This window comes from Diceros bicornis, chromosome 5, assembly GCF_020826845.1.
Source record: "Diceros bicornis minor isolate mBicDic1 chromosome 5, mDicBic1.mat.cur, whole genome shotgun sequence".
Classification (NCBI taxonomy): Eukaryota; Metazoa; Chordata; class Mammalia; order Perissodactyla; family Rhinocerotidae; genus Diceros; species Diceros bicornis.
The window spans coordinates 18,509,431-18,530,907 of NC_080744.1; the positions used below are offsets into that span (position 1 = coordinate 18,509,431).

The following is a 21,477-nucleotide window of genomic DNA, read 5'->3' on the forward strand; positions in this document are numbered from 1 at the left end:
GATTAGGGCCCACCCTAACGGCCTCATTTTTAACTTAAAGGCCCTATCTCCAAATACAGTCACATTTTGAGGTCGTGGGGGTTAGGGTTTCAACATATGAATTTTAGGGGGGACAGAATTCAGCCCATAACAGCCACATTCACCATTCTGCTATTAAGAAGTAAATTCTGTAAGATTTTGAGATTAGGTCCAGAAGGGCTATTTTATAATGACCACAGCTTTAGTTTGGCTGATACAAACTTATTGGGAGATGTGTGTGAGTGACATATTTGTTCAAAAGAAACCAGCCTTCCATGGGTTGTTTCAAGGCTACAGGCTGTCAAAATGCTCTACAGATATACAGTTTAACAGTACCTAAAAATATGGGTCAGTTAGAGATACTGTAGGCTAAATAGAATAGTGTTGCTTAATCTTTTTTTTTGATCTAAAAACTCGATTATTTTATCAATTGTATCATTACTCAATAACCTGTGACTTTGTAATCTTGAAAACTGGGATTGGTTTGTTAAAATGGAAAGTTTGCTATTAACATAATTTTACTAGGTTTTAAAAATCAGTTTTAAACATCCACTATTCCATCTGCTTTTGAACCATGTGCATTATAATTTTTAAAGTACTATACTTTAGCATTAAGAAAATTAAATTGGCACTTATATTTCTAGCCAATTAACAAAAAGTATGGTTGGAAAGTAGCAAAGCAAATACTTTACAATTTCACTTGTCAGTGATATTTCATGAAGTTAATTAATTTCTGTCATAATAAAATACAGTAAAATATATATATTCTATCACTTACTTTCCAAATATAGCATACCTCAGTGTTTTGATTTCTAGAGCAGAACTGATGTTCTCCTGAGGTGTCAAACTTGATTTGAATATTCAATTTAAAAACCTATAAAATGTCTTGCTAATTTAAAAAAATGGTTTTTTAGATTTTATGTCAGTTTAATGTATTTCACCATTATGAATTCTTTGAAATTTTATGCATCTTTAAATGATTCTATTTTAAAAGTCTCTAGATATAATCCTTGTTAGCAGAGCCAATCCCTCCCACAATTTATTAGTCTTATTTATATTTTTTCTTGCAACTGCATTTCTAAATCTTTATTTCAATTTATGAATATATTTTCTGCCCAAGTAATAGCGCTATTATTTACATTTAAAAAAGTGTTCTAGCAGAAACAGAAATAAAGTAAAGCTTCAATGATAGGGCGTCACAAACCATATTCTAGAATACTCTGCAGCCATCTCAAATGGTGCTCCTGAAGAATATTTAATGACTCCAGAAAAATGCTTTGGTATATTAAGTTTAAAAATCAGATTAACGAACAATATTTTTAATAAAAATTTCAATATTTTTAACAATATTTTTAACACATAGAGAAAATAGAGAAGAGATTAATATTAACTGAGTTAGGAGATGATAGATGATTTTTATTTAGATTTTTGTTTTTTCCAAATTTTTTAAAGTAACACATATTACTCTGATAATTAGAAAAAGAACAATACATGTTATTCCAGAATGGTTCCCACAGGTATAGGATGCAAGTAAAATCAATACCACGTGATAGGTCCTCAAGTGCTGGCCCTAAGGAAGTGCCACAAGCCAATCTGAGCAGGGGAGCCAACTACATCACTCTGACTCTGACTAGATCACAAGAACAGAACTTACCTGAACCTCACTAACTGAGTCCCACAAGGAAATGTTTGTCTGATTTAGAGGCGGTTTCTGTGACTTGAGCTTTTGACTGGGGTGGATATAAAACACTACTATCTTGAAAAAAATGTGAGCAAATTTTTAATCTTCAAACTAGTTAGTTCAACAATTTATTCAAAAAGCATATTAATAAGCATTTACTATGTTCTGGTACTAAGGGATAGAAAGCTGAGTAAAACAAGTCTCGTCCTCAGGAAGCTCAGAGTCTAAATCAAGTGTTTTTCTCTGTCTTGTATAGCATGGACACCTGTGATAATTTCATCTAAATTTTTTGTTTAAAATCAGACAATAGGAATTAGAAAATGTTTTCCTTCTTTTGTTTTGGCTGTGAAGAAGGTTAGAGCTAGATCTTACAACAGAAATCATGGATATTAGTTGAGATATTTGTGCTACTTATTTATTTTGATAAGAAATTTTCTATTTATTAAAATGGCTTTATTGTTTTTTGAAAAGGACACAGGTGACAAATCATACATTAAAACCACATAAATGATTTATCATTTAATTATAAAGTATTTAAAATTCTATATAAAAACAAAGAAAATTTGTTTGGTAAAGGAAATAAAGAATAAAATGAATCTTCCTCATTGACGACTTAAATTGTTTTACTTCTCCAAAGCAAGTAAAATTTATTTCAATGACTAAATTCTTTAAAAGTTCACCTTGCAAGGTCAGATGTAGATGAACATGTATTGAAATAAAATAAAGAGAAGACAAGATGTGTGGGCAGTGGTAGCACTGCTGTTGCGTGGACAAACGAACAAGCAGTCAAATCCCATTATCTACTCTTGTCGACTTTGGGATCCAACAAAAGCAGCAAAGCGCAAAATTTAAGGTATTCTAGAATGTTCTTTCATCTAAAAGAGTAACTACTTAATTCTTTTCTTGAACACATTCTGAAACAAGTTTAAAATTTAATGATTTTTTTCTTTGTTCAGTTTATGAGGACTTCAGTTTTCCTAGACAGTCTGGATGACTGAAAAAAACAAAATATATTTACAAAAAGTATGTATAATATACACATATAAAGAATTTATATTTTTAAAATAAATATAAATTAATATTTAATTCAAGAAGTAAATATTCTACTTAAAGCTATATGAGGCAGAGATGTTTAGTTTGAATGCATGTTAGATCAAATGTGTAAATAATTCAATTTTAAAATAGTAAAGTATGAGAAAAGAAGGTTTACTGTGATTGCAACAACATGATTTTTCAGGATTGTATTTTTGAGGATAAGAATTAATAAAGAAAATGCAGCTTGATGATTAGATAAGATATAGCTTTAATTTCATATAAATGACCTCATTTTAATTATGCAGGCTTTATTCCTCGTGGAATATAATTTTATAGTAATAAGTTAATTTAGAAATAATACCATTTAAAATTTTTCTAAGCCACGAAAAACAAATTATTTTTTCTTAAACTATTAAAACTATTTTTCCTGGTTATGTCACTAAGAAATAAATTTGCCAGATTCTTTCCCTTAAAAAGTTCATTTTCCAAATCAAGCATTAGAAATCACATACAAGAAATTTCAGCTCAAAAATATTTTTTTCCAGGAAGGAACTCAAAAAGTAACTTTGGATTAATTGTACCTCCTTTATTCTTTCTTATTAATTTTTCAAAATTTAGTCAGTGCTTTATAAAATGTACTGAATAAAAGAATGTAAAGTCTCACAAAATGACATGTACTAAAGAGAATAAATTAGGTTATGGAATATTATCAACTAATGGGATGTATTTGGTAGTCATAGCTGGAAAATGTTTGGCTAGCACAACAAATAAGATCCACTAAGAATGGAGGAAGAGTTTATCCCTGGAAGCAATGAGGCTTGAAAATAGGATTAGAAGAATTGCATCTTTATAAAAAAATAAATGTGCTGCTGGTTTCTGAATTTGAATGTTGGATTGACTTAATAAAAGCTGATGTGCACAATTAGAGTTGGCAACTCTAAGCTATAGCCTTCTGTGTATACTGAAGTCCAAGGAAAAAGTGTTTCATTCTGTTTTCTACAGGGGACCTGAGCAAACTTTATGATACCTTGGAGCCAGCAGATTTTAGTTCTTATTAAAACGCAGAGTCAAAGTTATTACTAAAGTTATTACTGTCCAGGAAGGAACAATGTTTAGGGAATCAAGTTGAAAAAAAACAACAACGGTATAACAGAGAAATGGAAATGTTGGTATTTTGCATGTGTGCAAAAAGTAACGACTTCAACATTTTGGGCAAAAAATTTTAAAGTTCAGTCATGACTTTAAAAATTGGAGAAATATAGGTTAAAGCATACTTTTAAAAACTTAAAGCTAAACACTGGAAGCTGGATCAATTTCTCCTAGCCCATTGATGAATACAAAAGGAAGTAAAATGTCCTCCAATAGCCAAGACAATTGACTTTGTAGGAAAAAATAGGTCTAGGTTTCAATTCATGTACTCAGATAGCTTCGAGACTGATTAAAGTTCTTAAAAAACAAAATAATAGTAAGAGTAAGAATGGGAAATAAAAACTTTAGATGGCTACGTTTCTGATCAGATTAGGGAATGTCTTTCTAAGCAATTTAAATAAAGATGGCTTGAAAGGTATAACCCCACAAAAAATTAAAATATGAATGACAAAAAGTATTTGCTTTTATATATAACAAAGGAATAACATTCTTTATATATAACAATCTCTTATTCATTAATATGCAGAAAAGGAATATTCCAATATAAAAACACATAACGAATTTAGAATATAATATTCAAAAGAGAAGACATACAAATGATCAATAAGCACATTAAAATGTTTAACCTCGCATAAAAATTAAAATGGAAAACTCAAGTTTTGCATATAAATTAATTATTCAGAGGCAGGACATGTAAAAATGTAACACTCTTTCATATAGCTAGTATGTGTTGTTTTTAGCTTAAAATAACCTTTATTTTTATTTACTCTTGTTCACATAGCTTATGTCTATTTTCATTCATTCTCCTTGCTGATCTGTATTCATCTAGAACTTAAAGTGTAGGCACACTGGTGTCAAGTTTATTCCTCATCTAGATCATTTGTGATTTTGTAGTTGAAAGCTTGTCTTCAAGGGCCTCCTGTCGTTTTTGGGGTCTCTGACTCTACGCTCATGTCTGTTTTTTCTTTGAATTTTTGAAATCTGCTTTCTTAAAGAACAAATCATTTTTCTTCTTGGTGAAAATTAACTTCGCAAGTTCACTTCTTTTCTCTTTTATTTTCCATGAAATTATTAGTAAGATAAGGCAACATTTTGTCACATGCTCAGATTTTAGCAGAAGATATCTGTATGGCTGATGTCTCCATTAGGGACTTAATTTTTTGTTGTGCCAGTTTGTGACATTATTTAACCTGATTTTACAGACTATAATTTATGAACTCTCTTAAACAAACAAAAAATATAAACGGTTTATCATATACATTAATCATCTATCATCTATCCATCCATCCATCCATCCATCCATCTCTCATCTTTATCCTCATGCATACAACTTCTAGTGCTCGACTGTATAAAAAAGGAGGACATCTTGGGACCATATGTTCTCTTTCCAACGTCTTCTTTCCTCATTGGTATACAATTTCTCTTATCCTCATTTTCTTAGGCTGTAAAATGGTTATACTAGGAGATAGGATCCATTCAGCCATAAAATTGCATTTGTTTCTACTCAGTTTCCTTTCTCTACTGTCCATTTCATCTGGACAAAGCATATAGTGCTTCTAGACTGACTCCCACTCAAATCAGATTATCCTCAATCCTCTTTCTGTTTATTAGTTGTGAATTACTGGACACTCCCAATATGATGCATCTGTTTTTGCCATTCATGCTCTTCTTTGAATTATCTGAGCAATTTTCTTTACCTTCAACTTTTAACCTAAATTCTTTTACATTTGTTGTATAGTACTCCAATTCCCAAAGTGTGTTCTGTGGAACATTAGCTACGTGAACTGTTAAGATGAGCTACAGGATAAAAAACAACAACAACAACAACAAAATGAGGGGGGTTCTAATGTCAAAGATGTCTAGAAAGTAGTGGGTTAAATGAAATAAAACTTTTGTAGGACTTCTCAGTGCCTTTAAATGCTAATTTATATTGAGAATTTAAATACTAATTTAGGGGCCAGCCCCATGGCTTAGCGTTTAAGTGCTCACGATCTGCTACTGGTGGCCCGGGTTCGGATCCAGGGCGCGCACTGCCATACCGCTTGTCCAGCCATGCTGAGGCGGCGTCCCACATACAGCAACTAGAAGAATGTGCAACTATGACATACAACTATCTACTGGGGCTTTGGGGAGAAAAAGAGAAAACAAAAGGAGGAGGATTGGCAATAGATGTTAGCTTAGGGCCGGTCTTACTCAGCAAAAAGAGGAGGATTGGCATGGATGTTAGCTCAGGGCTGATCTTCCTCAAAAAATAAATAAATAAATATATAAAACAAAACAACAACAAAAAAATAAAACAAAAATAAAATAAATAAATGCTAATTTAATTTGAAGACTATGCTACAGGATTAGCATTCATCATTGGAAATTGTTGTAAGTACCTCTGCATACTTCTGCATATCCAACTCACTTTTACATGGAGTCTTGATTAGGGCGCTGAACCTTCTTTCTAAGATGGTATTCCCATCCACTGCCAGAAGTCCATTATTCCAGTAATGTTAGTCATGATTCAAAAAACGAAATCCCATTTCATGAATATAATTTATATAAGCAGCCATTTCCTTTCTACATCCTTTTTTCTTTTCCTAAATTCAAACATCTAGAAGGGATTAAAACCACTGAATGCTTTCAAATCCTTCAAGTTTTCTATGTATAATTTTGAAGTCACTGGAGATACAGACCAGGTTTCTCTCTGGTATTATCTATTCATTCTCTTGTCATTCAGCAAAAGTGGGTGGCAATTGGCAAACTGTCAGATCTCAGGTGCCTACTATAGAAGCTGCAATGCCAATTCCATGGGAATTTTCTGCTTGTTATGGGGAGCTCCAGTGGTTTTGAGATTTTTTTCTTCTTCTTGTTTCTCTCTGTTCACTCTTTTGCATTCAATAATTTATCAGCTTCTTAAAAGTAATTTTAATTCTCCAGGGCATCTTTAGGATTCTCTGCCCCTGCCTCCTTCTCAATTATTTCCAACACCCTAAAAGAATTTTTCATACTATTAAGAAGTCAGAGTATAAGTATTTACACAGCTTATTTTCTTCCTAGGTAGGACATGTAAGTTCCTGTAAGTCTCATATAACTGATGAGTGCCTACAGCCCTCTCTAGAGATTTCATTTAATCTCACTTTGAAACATCTCCACACTGATGATTTCCAAATGTATTTCTGGCCCTCCTCTCTTTCCTGAACTCTGGGCTCAAATATTCAGCTGTAGTTGTTATTTCCAGGTTAAATGTCCAGTGGCAAGTCAAACTCAACATGGTCAAAGTAGAAATCTTATTCCTCCCCAACCTTGCTTCCTCCCCGTCTGCTCTGTCTCAATCATCAGCACCGCCATCAGGCTAATTGCTCAGAAACTGAAAAGTCTTCCGTAACTCCCCCGTTCTCTCACTCCCTATAAACCTCTGATTCATCAGCCAGACCTTCAGTTCTGCCTCCAAAATAGATCCTGCATCTTTCCATTTCTTAGCATCTCTACTACAACCAGAGTTGTTCAAGCCACAAATGTCACTAAACTGGACAACAGCAAGTTTCCTTCCTGGTGTCTCTGCTTTGACTCTTTTCTCTTATACATAGCAGCCAGAGAGTGATCTTTTAAAAAAATGCTCATTAAATCTTATCACTCCCTGGTTTAAAACCTTCCTGTGGTTTGGCAGTGCACTGAGAATAGAATAAAACTCTTTACCAGGGCTTTCAAGATCCTTTGTGATCTGGCTTCTACCAGCTCTCGGACCTCATCTCATGCACTCGTCCCTCTTTTCCTGTGCCTTGAAAATGCCAAGGACATTCCTGCCTTAGGCTCTTTGTACCAGCTGTTCTCCAGGCCTAAAGTGTAATTCCGCCAGATCTTCTTAAGGCTAACGCCTTCCCATCATCTAGGTTTTGGTCTAATATAAACTCAGTGAAAACTTCTCTCATCCCTAGTTCAAAGTAGTGCCCCTTTCTCCACCATCCTCCCCACAAGTCACTCTCCTTAATATTGCGTTATTTTTATTCATTGCAATTATGATTATCAGAAATAATCTTATTTATTGCTTTCCTTTTTTAATATGATTTGTTATGGTAGGGACCTTGTCCCTCCTCACAGCTGCACACCTGGAGCCAGTACAGCTCGTGGCACAGAGAAGGCTCAATACATCACTGGGGTATCTACAAAACACCAATGTCTCCAGCTCTCCAGAACCTCAAGCAAAACTCGCTTTTTATAAGTCCCTAGTAAATTGACCAGAAAACTTTTTTCCTGGTAATAGGAAATTGTGGGAATATTGACTTTATTCCAACTTTAAAAGAAAATGAAATACATTTCTGACATGAAAAAAAAAAACCTCCTAGAGAATTCAAAAGGGCATCAAGAATAATTCCACTGTTCTAGCTCAGCTGAATCTGATACATTAGGAAAATCACACTCTACTGGGATGAAGAGAACCACTTCATGAGGAAGCAAACAGGGAAAAGGCCAAGGCACACAAGGGACCTTCTCACCCCATCAAACCCAGTGAGCATAAACTCAAATCTCTTCTAGAGCAGGGAATGACACAATGTCACTGGGGACACTTGAAGCTCCATTACTGACCCTGGAAAGGAGGTGCTGGGGGAACTACCTTGTAACATCCTGTCCTGGGCCAGACACAGAGGTCAACACATAAACAAACAAACAAACAAATAAGTAAAATGCAACCGAATACAAAAGAAAACATACATATTGGTTTGCTTGGGTATGTGTGTGTGTGTGTGCTTGTGCAACAAAAGGGTTTGAAAGACTAGGGAGGTGGGGAAGGGGCTACATAATTTGCCTGGCCCACTGCAAAATGAAAAATTTATTAAGAATTCCAAGACGGTGACAGGCAGCAGACCACTGTGGCAGAGCATTACACCAAGCAGGGCCCTTCTGGGGTCGGGGCCCTGTGCACCTGCACAGTCACACACCCACGAAGCCCGCCCCGGTGGGAGGAGATTAGAATTCATCTCCAAGAACTGGGAAGCACCCCCACCTCCCTACCCCGGCCAGAACAACAACAACAACAAGAAACAACTACCCAAATTAGAGCAGATGGTGCCCAACCTTGGTGGTGGTGGTGGAACTGGGAGCACCACTCCTGCAAAGCAGATTTGAGAGTGATGGAAGAGGAAAGAAAACAGTTTCTGAGGCTCCAGAAGTAGAAGCGCCAGACACAGAGAATAAGGTAGAGGGAAAGAGGCCACATCAGACCTTCCTCCTGCTTTTATGTAGACAATGCCTTTTCTTTCAAAAGAGATCGTCTCCTGAATTCAGCCACTTGTGTACGTCTGGTGCCTTGGGAGCTGCGGTGGAGTGGGTGGGGCTGTGGGTATCAGGGTATGTCCGAGGGACAGAAAAAGTAGAGACAGGTTTAAAGACGTTTCCGTGGATTGGCTTCCTGCCCTCTTTGGCAACAAACCCAAGCGCTCCGAGAAGGAGCCGGGATGTAAGTGGGTTTCCGAGGACCCTCTATTTTCACCCTCCTTAGACGCTCTAAAGGTAAGACCCACGGAGACCCGCAGGGCTCGTTATTCTTGGGTCCATCACAGGTCACCTCACTGGCAGCAGCGCGTAGTCCTCGGGCATTTGGAAGAAGTGGCAGGGACTTGGGGACCGGGAAGCTCGCGGCTCCAGGCAACGGGTCGCAGGAGGTGCGCCCCGTCCCCTCCGTCCGCAGTCGGGCAGCCCGGCCAGCGAGAGCGGAGTCCCGCCGGGGAGGGACGGACCGCGCCCGCGGGGGCGGCCCCGAGCCCCGCTGCTCGGTCCCGCCCCGGCTCGCGGAGGCTCAAGCCCGGGCACCCGCGGGCGGAGGGGGCGGCGACCGGGCACCCTGCGGCCACTGCGGCCGCGCGCCCGCGGCTCTTGAGGCTCCGGCGCCCGCGGGGTGGTGGCCGCGCAGTGCCCGCCCCCGCGCCCCCTCCCCGCCCCCGCCCCGCGGGCCGCGCCGCCCGCCGCCCGGTGCCCCGAGCGGCGCGGCGGCTGCTCCTCCGCGGCGGCGCCTCCCCCGCGCGGTGCCCGCGCTCCCGGCGGCGCAGTCCTCCCGCCTCGGCCATTTTCCTCCTCCCCTCCCTCCCCTCATCCCGGGCCCTCCCCCCGCGCGGGGACTTTTCCGGAAAGTTTTTATTTTCCGCCTGGGCCCTTGCAGAGAGAAGCTCCCGGCTCCGCGGCAGCAAAACTTTTCGGCTGCCCGGCCCTGCGGCCCTCGGCGCGCCCGCCGAGCGATGAGCGCCCCGCCGGTCCTGCGGCCGCCCAGCCCGCTGCTGCCCGCGGCGGCGGCGGCGGCGGCGGCGGCCGCGGCGCTGGTCCCGGGGTCGGGGCCGGGGCCCGCGCCGTTCCTGGCTCCCGTCGCGGCCCCCGCCGGGGGCATCTCGTTCCATCTGCAGATCGGCCTGAGCCGCGAGCCGGTGCTGCTGCTGCAGGACTCGTCCGGGGACTACAGCCTGGCGCACGTCCGCGAGATGGCTTGCTCCATCGTCGACCAGAAGGTAAGGCGCCGCGCGGCCCCGAGCCCGGCGCCTCCCCGCCGCGCAGGGGGCGCTGCCCGCCCGGCCGCGCCAACTTCCCGGCTCCGGGGCTCCGCCGGGGGCCGGCCTCGCCGGCGCTCCGGAGGGTCTGGCACCGGCCGAGGTGGGACGCCCGCGTCCGAGGCACTGCGCTCCCTGTTGTCCAGTTCTCTCCTTGCCCCACCTTCTTATATTCCCGATTTCTCTCCGGTCTGCACCCTCCTCACCCATTTCCATCTCTCTCAGGACATTTCCAGGTATCTTGCCCTTTTCTCGTCGCGCCTCTCCTTACCCCTAAGACTTCCCGGCTCTCCCCTCTTCCCTCTGGACCAGCGCATTCTTGGCGCCGGAATCCTCCTTCCTGCACCGGAGTTCCCCCCCGGGGACACGCTCCGCACGATTTCAGCACCACTCCCTTCCCCTTCAGGCCCCTCTCCCAGCTCAAACTGATGCCGAGGAGTTCTTTGGAAAGATCTGGAGATGAGGAATTTCTCACCTGTCAAATAAGCTTTTAGGGGAGGATGATTGACTCGGCCAGCTGTGAAAACAACTGACCAGACCGCAACTACCCACCTCCTTGTCATCTTTTAGTCTCACATCTGTGTGAGCAAATTTTTCATGGGAGCAAATTTTTCAACATAAAATCTGAAAGTTGCAGCCTTCTTGCTTTTCGTCCCTGGGACGCCGATAATGGGGCACTGAAGTGTCGGAGGGGCACAGGCATTTAAATGGTGGGAGTATTGCCCAAGAGCGCCCCGAGGCCGACCGTGCCCTTAAGTTTGGAACTCTGGACAGCGGCCACCAAAGGCGGGTTGGAAAAAGGACGATTATCCTGGGCCAGGCCACCGGGGAGGAGACCCAGCTGGCCCACCACTGTTTATAGTGCAGTTCCGAATTTCAGGTTGTTTCTGTAGCCATCCAGAGGGATGGTGCACGGAAGAGGGTGATAAGAGAGTAAAGGAGGGAGCGATGGCGCCAGTCTTCTGAATATAAACTGCCCGAGTTTAGGGAATGGAGACAGAGGTCTCTAAAGGTGCTGAATTTCAACCCTGGAGGAGTGGCTAGTACACACCTTATAAAGATCACTTGAATAATCGTGAATGCTTTCTTTGAACTATTTGGAACAGAATTTGCTAAACCTGAGTGTTGTGAATTGTGGCAATGAGCACAGGGATGTTAGGAAAAACCCTGGGGAAAAATCACGAGTCTAGGAAGTTGTAAAAGTTTTGGAGGCCAGGCTAAGGTAACAGTGAGTGCCGGAAGTTTTTGTTTATTGAGAGGGGTGACATTCTATGTTACATGCGACTCTCAGTTTTTTGCAACTTCCTTGTAAATTACAAAATTTATCTAATTCTGGTACAAGTTGTATCATGTGCCGCCTCCTCCTCGTCAGTATTGAAGAATGTCTATTGCAGGTGAGCAGGAGCACTCACCTAGGCATTGAAAGCCTTCCCTTAATGGAAGTTGTAGTCTGCAACAGTCTCTATTAGAGCGGACACCAGTTAATTAAAGAACAATACAGGATAAGCATGTAAACAGTGTATAATAAAACTTCTCTGAAAGCTAATGCCATTGTATAGGATTTTAATTTACCTAAATTCTAAAGCAAGTCATAGATTTACAAGGAATATTCAGTTTGGGTCAAATTAATATGAACACACTGTTTTTGACCAGCTTGAAAACACACAGACACACACGCACACACACGTACACACATACATATACACACACCTTGATGGAGTATAGGATGGGGAGAAATGTGTGGTTCAAGAGGTTTGGGATTGGGAATTTGAATGGAGAGTGGATTCCAGTGATCTCAGTAGCTACGGGAGGGATGTGACATGGAGGGAGTGAAATGAGCGCAAAGGGAGAGGCACCCAGCCCCGGTGGAAGGCAGCGGGCCTGGGGGGAGTGTCTAGAGTGTTCAGAGAGATTACAGTTCTGAAAGGCCTTGAAATTAAAGTGAACTCAGATTACTAGAAGCCTCAGTAATCTACACAGAGACATCTGGAAGGTGGATTTGCCATGTGGAAGAGGTTTTAGAATGCGAAAAATGTTATGGCAGAAAGAAAACTGGAGTTCAGTCGTGAGCTAATTGAGGGCTGAGCCCAGGCTCGCAGGGAGAGACCTGGAGAAATACTGGAAGGGGACAGACAGCGGCCCTGCGGGCTGGTTCGCAAGGGGACTCCTTTTGTATTACTCTGGTAGTTCCTCTGTCTCTAAAAGAAGAGTTTGAACAGTTTGGCTGCTTGGGAGAGCCAAGGCAAAGATCTCACTTGCCCTTTTTTTTTTTTTAAGGTGATGGCAAAGGGAGAGTTAGATTTAGAGATGTGGCTTTGAGAGTTATTCATATATACGATACTGTCAATAAATATTTACTGGATGGTGGGTCTAGACAGGGAAAATTCCATCTATCTGTCTGTCTTCTGGCATCTGTCTTGAGCTACATTGTCACCCCAGGCGTAAACAAGATTTTGGAGGCCTGAGTATCCATCACAGGGTAGCGGTGGTTTCTTTGGTTTGTGACAGTAGAAATGGCAGCGAGGGTCAGTGTGGAGTTAAGGGAGCGGGAGGAGGTGCTTTGGCCCTTTATTTCAGGTTCTCTTGAAGTACTTTCTGAAGATAGCAACTGTGAAGGAGGATGCACAGGAGAGAAAGAGAGAGGGAGGGAGGGAGGATGGATGGATGGATAAATGGATGTTTTAGGAGAGAGCTGAGAGTTTGAAGTCATTTACAGTTTACTGTGTAGCCTAGAATCATGTTGAGCCCGCAGCAGCAGGTTCTCCTGATTTTCTGAGTTCTCCTCATTCATTGTGTTATAACACGTTGAGAGAGTTTTTATATGGTTTGTTTGAGAGTTCCCTAAATACTAACAGAGATCAGACTAGCTTAAATCTTTGAAAGTATTAGCTGACAATTCAGTTTACTTCAGCAACATTCATGGGGCATTTTCTGTGGGATGAGCTGCTGAGGTGTACGGGCCTGAATAAGAGAGATCCTGCCCCTGAGAAACTGATCTTTAAGTTATTATCGTTATTACTTAGGATTTATAGTTTTTCTTTAATTGTGGAGGTTTGAAAAGTGGCAGACATATGATTGTACTCGAAATATTTTAATGGTAATTCAACAAAAATATTTTTATTTTAAGATAAAGTACCCTAAGTATGTACTGAATTATATAACTAAAGAATTATTTCTTTTATCTTTTAGTTTAGATGATAAATCTAGTCTTGCTTTTTTGTACGTAACAATGCATGAATATAGAAGATGTAATTAACTCCTGCTTTTTTGGAAGTATCAGCCCAAGGTTTTATTTATATTATGCTTATTTCTTTACTTTGCAAGCATGTAACCTTGAAGGCTGGTTGTATATAAAAACATGTATTCTGTTCATTAGTATCCATGATTATTGTTTTCTGGAGGGTAAAAAAATGATAACAGTAATTGACTTCACTTGGAACCACTGTTACTTTCTGCTATCAAAGAACCTTGAATACAAGGACTAAGAAGGAATTGTGCTGAAGGAAGGAACAGTATTCCAAAGGAAGAATTAATTTGGTTTTGTAGTACATCATCTGTCTATCTATCTACACACACACACACACACACACGCACTTTTTTAAGCAAGCAGTATTAATTTAGGGATGTGGGATGCAATTAATATGACTGTCCATTCATTTGGCTGTTATCTGAGTAGAAAGATGACTCATATTTCCTTTTTGAATTTACTTAAGTGGAGTAATAACATCTTAAGACTCTAGCATATAGTTTCTCTGTGCACAGCCATTTATGTGACCAAAGAAACTGAAGAGTGAGATTTTATAGAGGATAGCTCACTAAAGGACTAGCCCAGGTGAGTGCCTTGGTTTGAGGGCAGCTTTGCTCTGCCTGTAGTTTTTTCACTTTTTTAATTGTAAATTGTTGTCTTAGTTGTAGTGTCATTTTTAACTTTTCGTTAATTTTAGCTACTCTACTTCTACACAGAAAGCTGGAAGTAATTAGCTTCTTGACCAGCCCAACATATGTGGAACACAGGATCTTTTTAGGCTATTGATGGTGTTTGGGTCTTAGTGTATATTTTTAATTCATTTTCTATTTTTCATTATTGTATGTCTATTGATTTCTGATTTAATGATGAAGTATAGAATTTGTTGTTTCATTAATTGATTCTTAAGTAATATAACTTTAATACTAAATATTTAAAATTTCAATTTCTTTTCAAGTTTAGTAGTATAATAGGATTATATTTTGGTATATGTAATGCCTATGTAATATATATGTAATATATGCATATATATGTAGCATATTATCTAAGTGTCTGACTGTGTTTTGATATATATGTATGTTTTTTTTTGGGAGGAAGATTGACCCTGAGTTAACATCTGTGCCACTCTTCCTTTATTTTGTATGTGGGATGCCACCACAGCATGGCTTGATGAGCGGTGTGTTGGTCCGCACCAGGGATTCAAACCTGTGAACCCCGGGCCGCCAAAGTGGAGCGCGCGAACTTAACCACTATGCCAGCAGGCTGGGCCCATTGGTACATATTTTTAAAAGCCTCATTATCCACGTAAAGCCTTCAGATGCTGAAGTATTGTTTTATATTTTGTGCTGTAGGCTGCAAAAAGGGGGCCTCATTGTATATCCCATAATCCAAAAGAGAAACTCTGCTTTACATTTTTCTATCAATACACAGAACTGAAAACCTTATCTTACAGGTGTGTACTATTTGACAGTTTTCACAAGAAGAATGTCCTTTGAGCCAGTGAAGTTAAAGGCATTAAGCTTTACAGCCTTTGGGTTGGGGAGAATTGGATGGTTGACTGTTTTGACAAATATATGAATTAATTTTGACCTGTAGTTCCAGGTTGAGATAAACTTGAAAGAATTTTCTGTGAAAACTATAGTGTGTGTGTATATGAGAGTGGGGGTTAGGGGTAGGGGTGGGGCTGGAAAATTATTAGTAAAGTTTGAAAATTTGCCCCATACTTGATGGCTGTGTTGCTCCATATAATCAGACTCCTATCATAACTATTAAGGGAGATTTAAAACTTTATTTTGCCACTTATTATTACTCTTTTTTTGTTGTTGGTAGTGAGGTGATTGTATATGGATCTTCACCAATTTCCGCGTGAAAGACTTTTAATGACCTTACTATACAATACAAACAAATTCATAAGCCTATGAATGTATGGTTGTGACTTATCTAAGATTACTTTGAAGATTAAAGATGATACGTATAAAGGGTTAAATATACTGCCTGGTAAATAGATACATAATAAATAGGATTATTGATATCCTAAAGCTTTACAGATTAGCATACTGTCTGGTTAACAAAAGAAATGTGTACTTTATTATTCTTATCTCAATATATAATTAGAATTGTAGTATTAAAAAGCAATCTGGCTGTAAGGCCCAGGTAGCATTATTTGTTCTCTGCCCTCTATAATAGGGCGAATCTTAGGAGTAGTTGCATTTTGAAACTGCCTCTCAAATCGCAACCTCTCAGAATTCCTTAAAGAGTAATTTGATTATTGCTAAATGGAAAACACATATACTGATAAAAGTAAAGCATATCTTCATTGCTTTTTATTATTTTTGATAAGAAGTTGATTTAATTACTTTTCAGTTGCAAGAGTAACTTCAGTGATATTTCATTTGATAAAAAAGGGAAATAAAATAGGTAATGGTGCAACATTTGGCAACATAATGATTCCCAACTCTGGTCCTCAAGACTGAAATCAAAAGTTCTTTTGCAGATCAACCCTTGATATGAGGAGGAAGACACTTTGAAATGACTTGCTGTCATGCTAGCATCTAGAGGTTGTTTGCTAATTTGTTACATCTGATGAATAGCTAATGTAACATCATTGGTTGTACATGTGCAGAAGTGTTATAAATGGAATGAGAGGTAATTTTACTGGGAAACAATTGAGTTAGCAGTTTGGCTAAGCCAATCACAAGTCTTTTCCAGATCTTTTCACTACCACTTACCTCTCATGGAAGTCCATGCCCCATTATAAAATCATTAGACTACCACCATCAGTAATTATCCATCTTTTAAAGAAAAATGAAATGGATAATTACATGAAATGTGTGTGTGTATGTGTGTGTGTAGACTAGAATCGTTGCATAAGCTCTCAAACTATACCAGGAAACTAGTATAATGATCAAGGTAGTGGGGCTGGGCTTGGATTAGATTAGGAGTGGGTAAAATAAAGAGGCAGTTCCATAGGAGTTGATCATAACATGAGAGTTCTTTGTTTTATTTGTTGCTTTGTTTCTGTGTGTTGGGGATAACTAATCCTTTTGACCTCTGACCTCTGATAATCACTTTGGCCACTCTGAAAGATCTAAGCCCAGATGTGAAAATAGAGATCAAAACATAGTGTGTTTTTAAAGATAGTGGTCACCTTTTAATTTCCTCAGCACTATTCTAGAGAGGTTTTGAAAATGAGATTTCAGTTTCTTAAATCTTTCTTTAATGTTGGAATATGTTAGAACAATGCAAAATGACAAGGAAAAAAGCATCAATTTTTCTCTTTCTATTGATAGAATTTAGATACAGAGAAAATGGTTATTTTGCTCACATATTTTCAAAATTCTTTTCCATCTACAAGAATATGTGAAATTTCCCCCAGGAATTCCTCTGATACTGTCAACCAAATATTTTTGTACAATTAAGAACCAATAATGACAGCACCATTTGAAGTTACTTGGCAGCAGAGAAGCCCACATCATGCCGTTTCTTACTCTGTCTTTCTAGTTGCACACAGAAAACAGATAATTAAATAAACAAAGCCTTTAATTACGTGGCCACTATAGCCATTATGGAATATCATATAATTTAGATGGTTATAAAGGTAAGAATTGGTGTAAAAACACGACATATTGAGACACAATTATGCCTGTCCAAATTTACAGTTTCCTGTATAGAAGTTTATTCCAAAGTTGCAAAAAGGTTTTATTTGGCTAAAGCTAGACAGTTGATACAGCAGCTTAGCAATGTTGGCAAATATGAAGATTAGTTTTTTAAATATGCAATCATGCAGGAATTTTGTCCAAATTATTTTGGTAAAAGGGAAAAAAAATTATGTGCCCTTCACTGGTTCATTGGCTTCTATTCTGACTAAGCCACTGATTGAAGAGGAATTTGTTGAATTTACTGCTTGTATTTAGGCACAATTTCAAAAATTTCTGAATGCCTCTCTCCCCAACAGTCAGCAGCCACTTTTCTCACATATATATTATAAAACGAATGAAAAGTATGAAAGTTATAATGAAAATATGAGCAAAAGGTATGAATATGCATGATAAATGGTATTATTAATAATCTAAGGCTCTACAGACAATTAAAAGACTATTAAATATGTGAAGTAAAGATCTGTCTATTTCCTTTTTTATAAACAGTGGGATAAAAAGAACCTGAGTATAATCAAAGTCTGATTTGATAAGATATGTCACAGACAGAAACATTTGCACATCAAATAAAAGAACAATTTATTCAGATATGAGGTTCATATACCCTTAAATCAGTTTGCCTTTTGTGTATTTTCTGTAAATGGTTTAAGTTGACTGTAAGAATTTTTGGCTTGAAATTTATTCTGCTAGATTTACATTGATGTAAATTTCAGACTTTCTTAAGGAGCAAAATATTTTCCATTAAGCATTAATAAAGATTAAACCATTAGGTTAAAGTGTTAATAAAGATTTTTAAACTGTCAGTGTTGGATACACCAAAAAATCAAAACCTTTCCTGAGGTTGTCTAAATCACTCATACTAATGATATAATAACTACTGGGTAATTATAGAATATCACTTTGATTTGAATGGATAACTATAGCCAGAGAGAGACCAGGGATTCAGTTCTGTTCAGGTGCTTGAATTAAGTTCCAGACAACTTAATTGATTGAATTAGGCCATCTATCACTGGTCAAATATTTATTCATGACACCGTGTCTCAACTTTTTTATCAATTAAACATGAACCTTGTTTTTCCTCTTTTGCATCCTCAGATTATTGAGAAATGGTGGTAGGCTTGTGGTCTGGTAGTGCCTCTTAGGTGGGACCAGGAGTTCTTATAATACCTCAGAGTGGCTACGTCTGTCTCAGAGTTCTGGGAAATCATGGCCGGCCTTCAGGAAGGGACATACATAAGGGCTCCAGGGCATCTGGTGTAGGGAATAAGAGGAATTTGGGTGATTTCTTTTTTTTTTTTTTTTTTGTGAGGAGATCAGCCCTGTGCTAACATCCGCCAATCCTCCTCTTTTTTTTTGCTGAGGAAGACGGCCCTGGGCTAACATCTGTGCCCATCTTCCTCCACTTTATATGGGACGCCACCACAGCATGGCTTGCCAAGCAGTGCGTCGGTGCGCGCCCGGGATCCGAACCAGCGAACCCCGGGCCGCCGCAGCGGAGCGCGCGCACTTAACCGCTTGCGCCACCGGGCCGGCCCCAGGGTGATTTCTTTGCCAAAGAAAATAGATTATTAGGTTGGGACAAGAGAATATTTCTCAGTTTGCGGAAAGGTGAGGTCTGCTGTCCGTGCTGAGCCATCCGTATAGTCTTGGCGCTCAGCATCTTTGAAAGGTTTGGTCTGTATCCCGGATGGGGAAAGCTGCAGCTCAGAACATGTGTGACCAACAGAATTGTAATTATTTCGAGGTTAGTCCAGTGGGATCCTCAGAACAGTAACACTAGAGGTCAAGGCCCCTTGACCAAAAGCAGTGGTCTAGGGCAGACAGCTGCAGCTTCCATCGTGGAAAGCAGGAAAGAGTGGGAGGAACTGGGGGTCGGGAGGGATGGCAGGTAAGCTTTGGTGACGGCTTTGAATCAGTGGTAGTGAGTAGACCTGAGCAGGAGACAGTGGGCAAGGCCTGTGCCATCAGGAGACTAGTGGCACCTGAGGGCAGAAAAGGACAGTGACAAGGAAGCTCTGACCTGTGGATTGAGTAGCAGGAATGGCCCCATTGGATAACTCAGGAATAGCAGTGGGGAGAGGTCTCGGAGGTGGTGTTTTACAAGCAGAGGGGTCCTCTTTGGAAGTTTTCAGAGCGTCACAGATGAGGGGGTTCGAGGAACAACTCCAGGATGACTTGACTGGGAGAGTTTTAGGAAGAGCTTGTTCCTTTCTTGATCATGATCTACAAGGTTCTAGGGCTGCAGAGGGGAGCCTCCAGGAAGAGAACCTTCCTAGCATTTACTCTGTGTCCCTGTTTGTATCAAGGCTTCTTTTCATTTGTTATCTCTGATTTTCACAGTAGCCCTTTGCGATATTCATTTTCTCTCCATTTTAAGGATGAGAAAGCTTAGAGAGGTTAAATCATTTACCCCAAAACACATAGCTAAGTAGAAAGCAAACCCCTCCAATTCTTTATTCACTTCACTGTAGCTAATCCTAAGAACAGAGAGGGCTGGGATGGCCACAGATCTGTATTGCGAGTTTGGAATTATCAAATTGTGGGGGAGGGGGAAGTGTTAAACTTCCTATTATGTTGGCTGAAATGTTGGCTGAAATTTACTTATAAACACTCCGCTTTCACAGTGTGATATTATCTATATGTTAGTTTAAATTATTCCTTAGTCTGGAAGGCTTCCCTCATCTGGAATTCACTTCTCAGTTAGTGGTCAGCTAGAATTCTAGTCTCTCTGGAGGACGCCATTATAAGGCTTCTCTTATCAGTGGCAAGATACCCACCCCAGGTATTGGTAATTAATGTAAGGAATGTTAAAAATGGGCTCTTATTGGGGATATTAGGGTCATTACAGATATGTGATTGCCTAAAGTATTTTAGCAACGTCCTAACCCTTCAGGAGTCATATGAACTGTTATATGTATATATATTTTAAAATGAATATCTTTGTGGCAGAATTTGGTTTGGAATTTGCTTTCATTATCCTCTGGTAAGAAGATGTGGGTGTAGCCAATCCTCACCCATCTTTAAGTTTCCAGACACCATTGTTATTTGTCCAATGAGGTTAATTTCCTTGTGTGATTAAATTGGCCTAGGTTGTTTCACAACACTTCCTTCCAGTGAGATGTGGACACAGGTGTTGTGGAAGAAGCGCTTATAGTAGATCGTGTATTGGTCACTGTGGCTCAAGATTAGAGGACGTAAAGAATCCTGGCTACCAGAAGTCAAGAAATCATTTCTTCTTGAATAGTGCATTGGTCCTTAGCAGATACTGAGAAAGTAACTAAGAATCCTTAAGAAAAGTGCCTTTTAATAGTTGCCTTTCATTTGAAAAGTATTTGGATGCCCGTATGCTAAGGATAATGTTTTGCAAATATGTTTTCTGTTTTTATAAATTTTATGCATTTGTTTGTTTGCTTATGTTTGGTCAATTATGAATGAACCCACCCTAAGGTACACTTGTGCATGATCAATCACGGGCCACGTGGAAGTTTTCTTTCCACTTAGTAGTGCTGGCCAGTCTGAACTGTGAGTTGCCTTGCATTCCTTTGCATTGCCTGTCTGCAGAGCTAAAGCCAACACTTCTCTTGTAGACTAATTGTACTAGTTTTAGGCTTTACAAAAATGTAGTTGTATATATAGGTAGACATGATTTGAGCTCAAGTATATCCCTAATTCAATTAAATCCTAAGGGTTTCTGCCCTGAATGTCTATTGGGAAGCATATAGTAAAGTGGTTACTCATTCCTAATGGACTGGAAAGGTACCTGAACTGTTGCCTCTCTCGGATGTATTTGGAACGTTCGCAGCTATAATACAATGGATAAGTTACGTAGAGAATTCTGTTTTTGACCTGACTCACCGTAGTCTCTTGGCTGACCGAAAGCCAGCAGACCTGTGCAGCTGCATTAGAAGTTTGAATTTACTAGATGTCTGCTAGTCAAGTACGTGCCTTGTAACAAGCCTTATCTTGAGATAACTCATTTTTAACTAGTAGGACACAGGGCATCAGTTGTTGTTGAAGGAATAGTAAGGTGGATCACTCATGCCTAGTTCTTCTCTACCAAATGACCAGTGCTGAGAAATAATTGATTAGCTTCAGAGTAGCCTCTAGACAGGAAGACTCCATGCCCTTCCCTGCGACAAATGTTAGTTTCATCTACGAATGTGAAATGAGCTG

General features: G+C 39.8%; 1 protein-coding gene across 3 annotated transcripts in view; it reads left to right on the forward strand.

Moving 5' to 3' along the window:
* The first annotated feature begins 9,358 nt into the window (after positions 1 to 9,358).
* PRKD1 (protein kinase D1) overlaps positions 9,359 to 21,477 on the forward strand; it is a 295,550-nt gene continuing 283,431 nt past the window's right edge. Inside the window, exon 1 of one of the 3 annotated variants that reach the window (XM_058540799.1) lies at positions 9,359 to 9,379. Coding sequence is in view for 2 of the 3 variants with exons in the window: in XM_058540797.1 (XP_058396780.1) it covers positions 10,102 to 10,365 (264 nt within the window). In the remaining variant the exon portion in view is untranslated. Of the gene's footprint in view, positions 9,380 to 9,874; positions 10,366 to 21,477 lie in introns of those variants that run through there. The other 2 variants (XM_058540797.1, XM_058540798.1) reach the window with 2 other exon arrangements.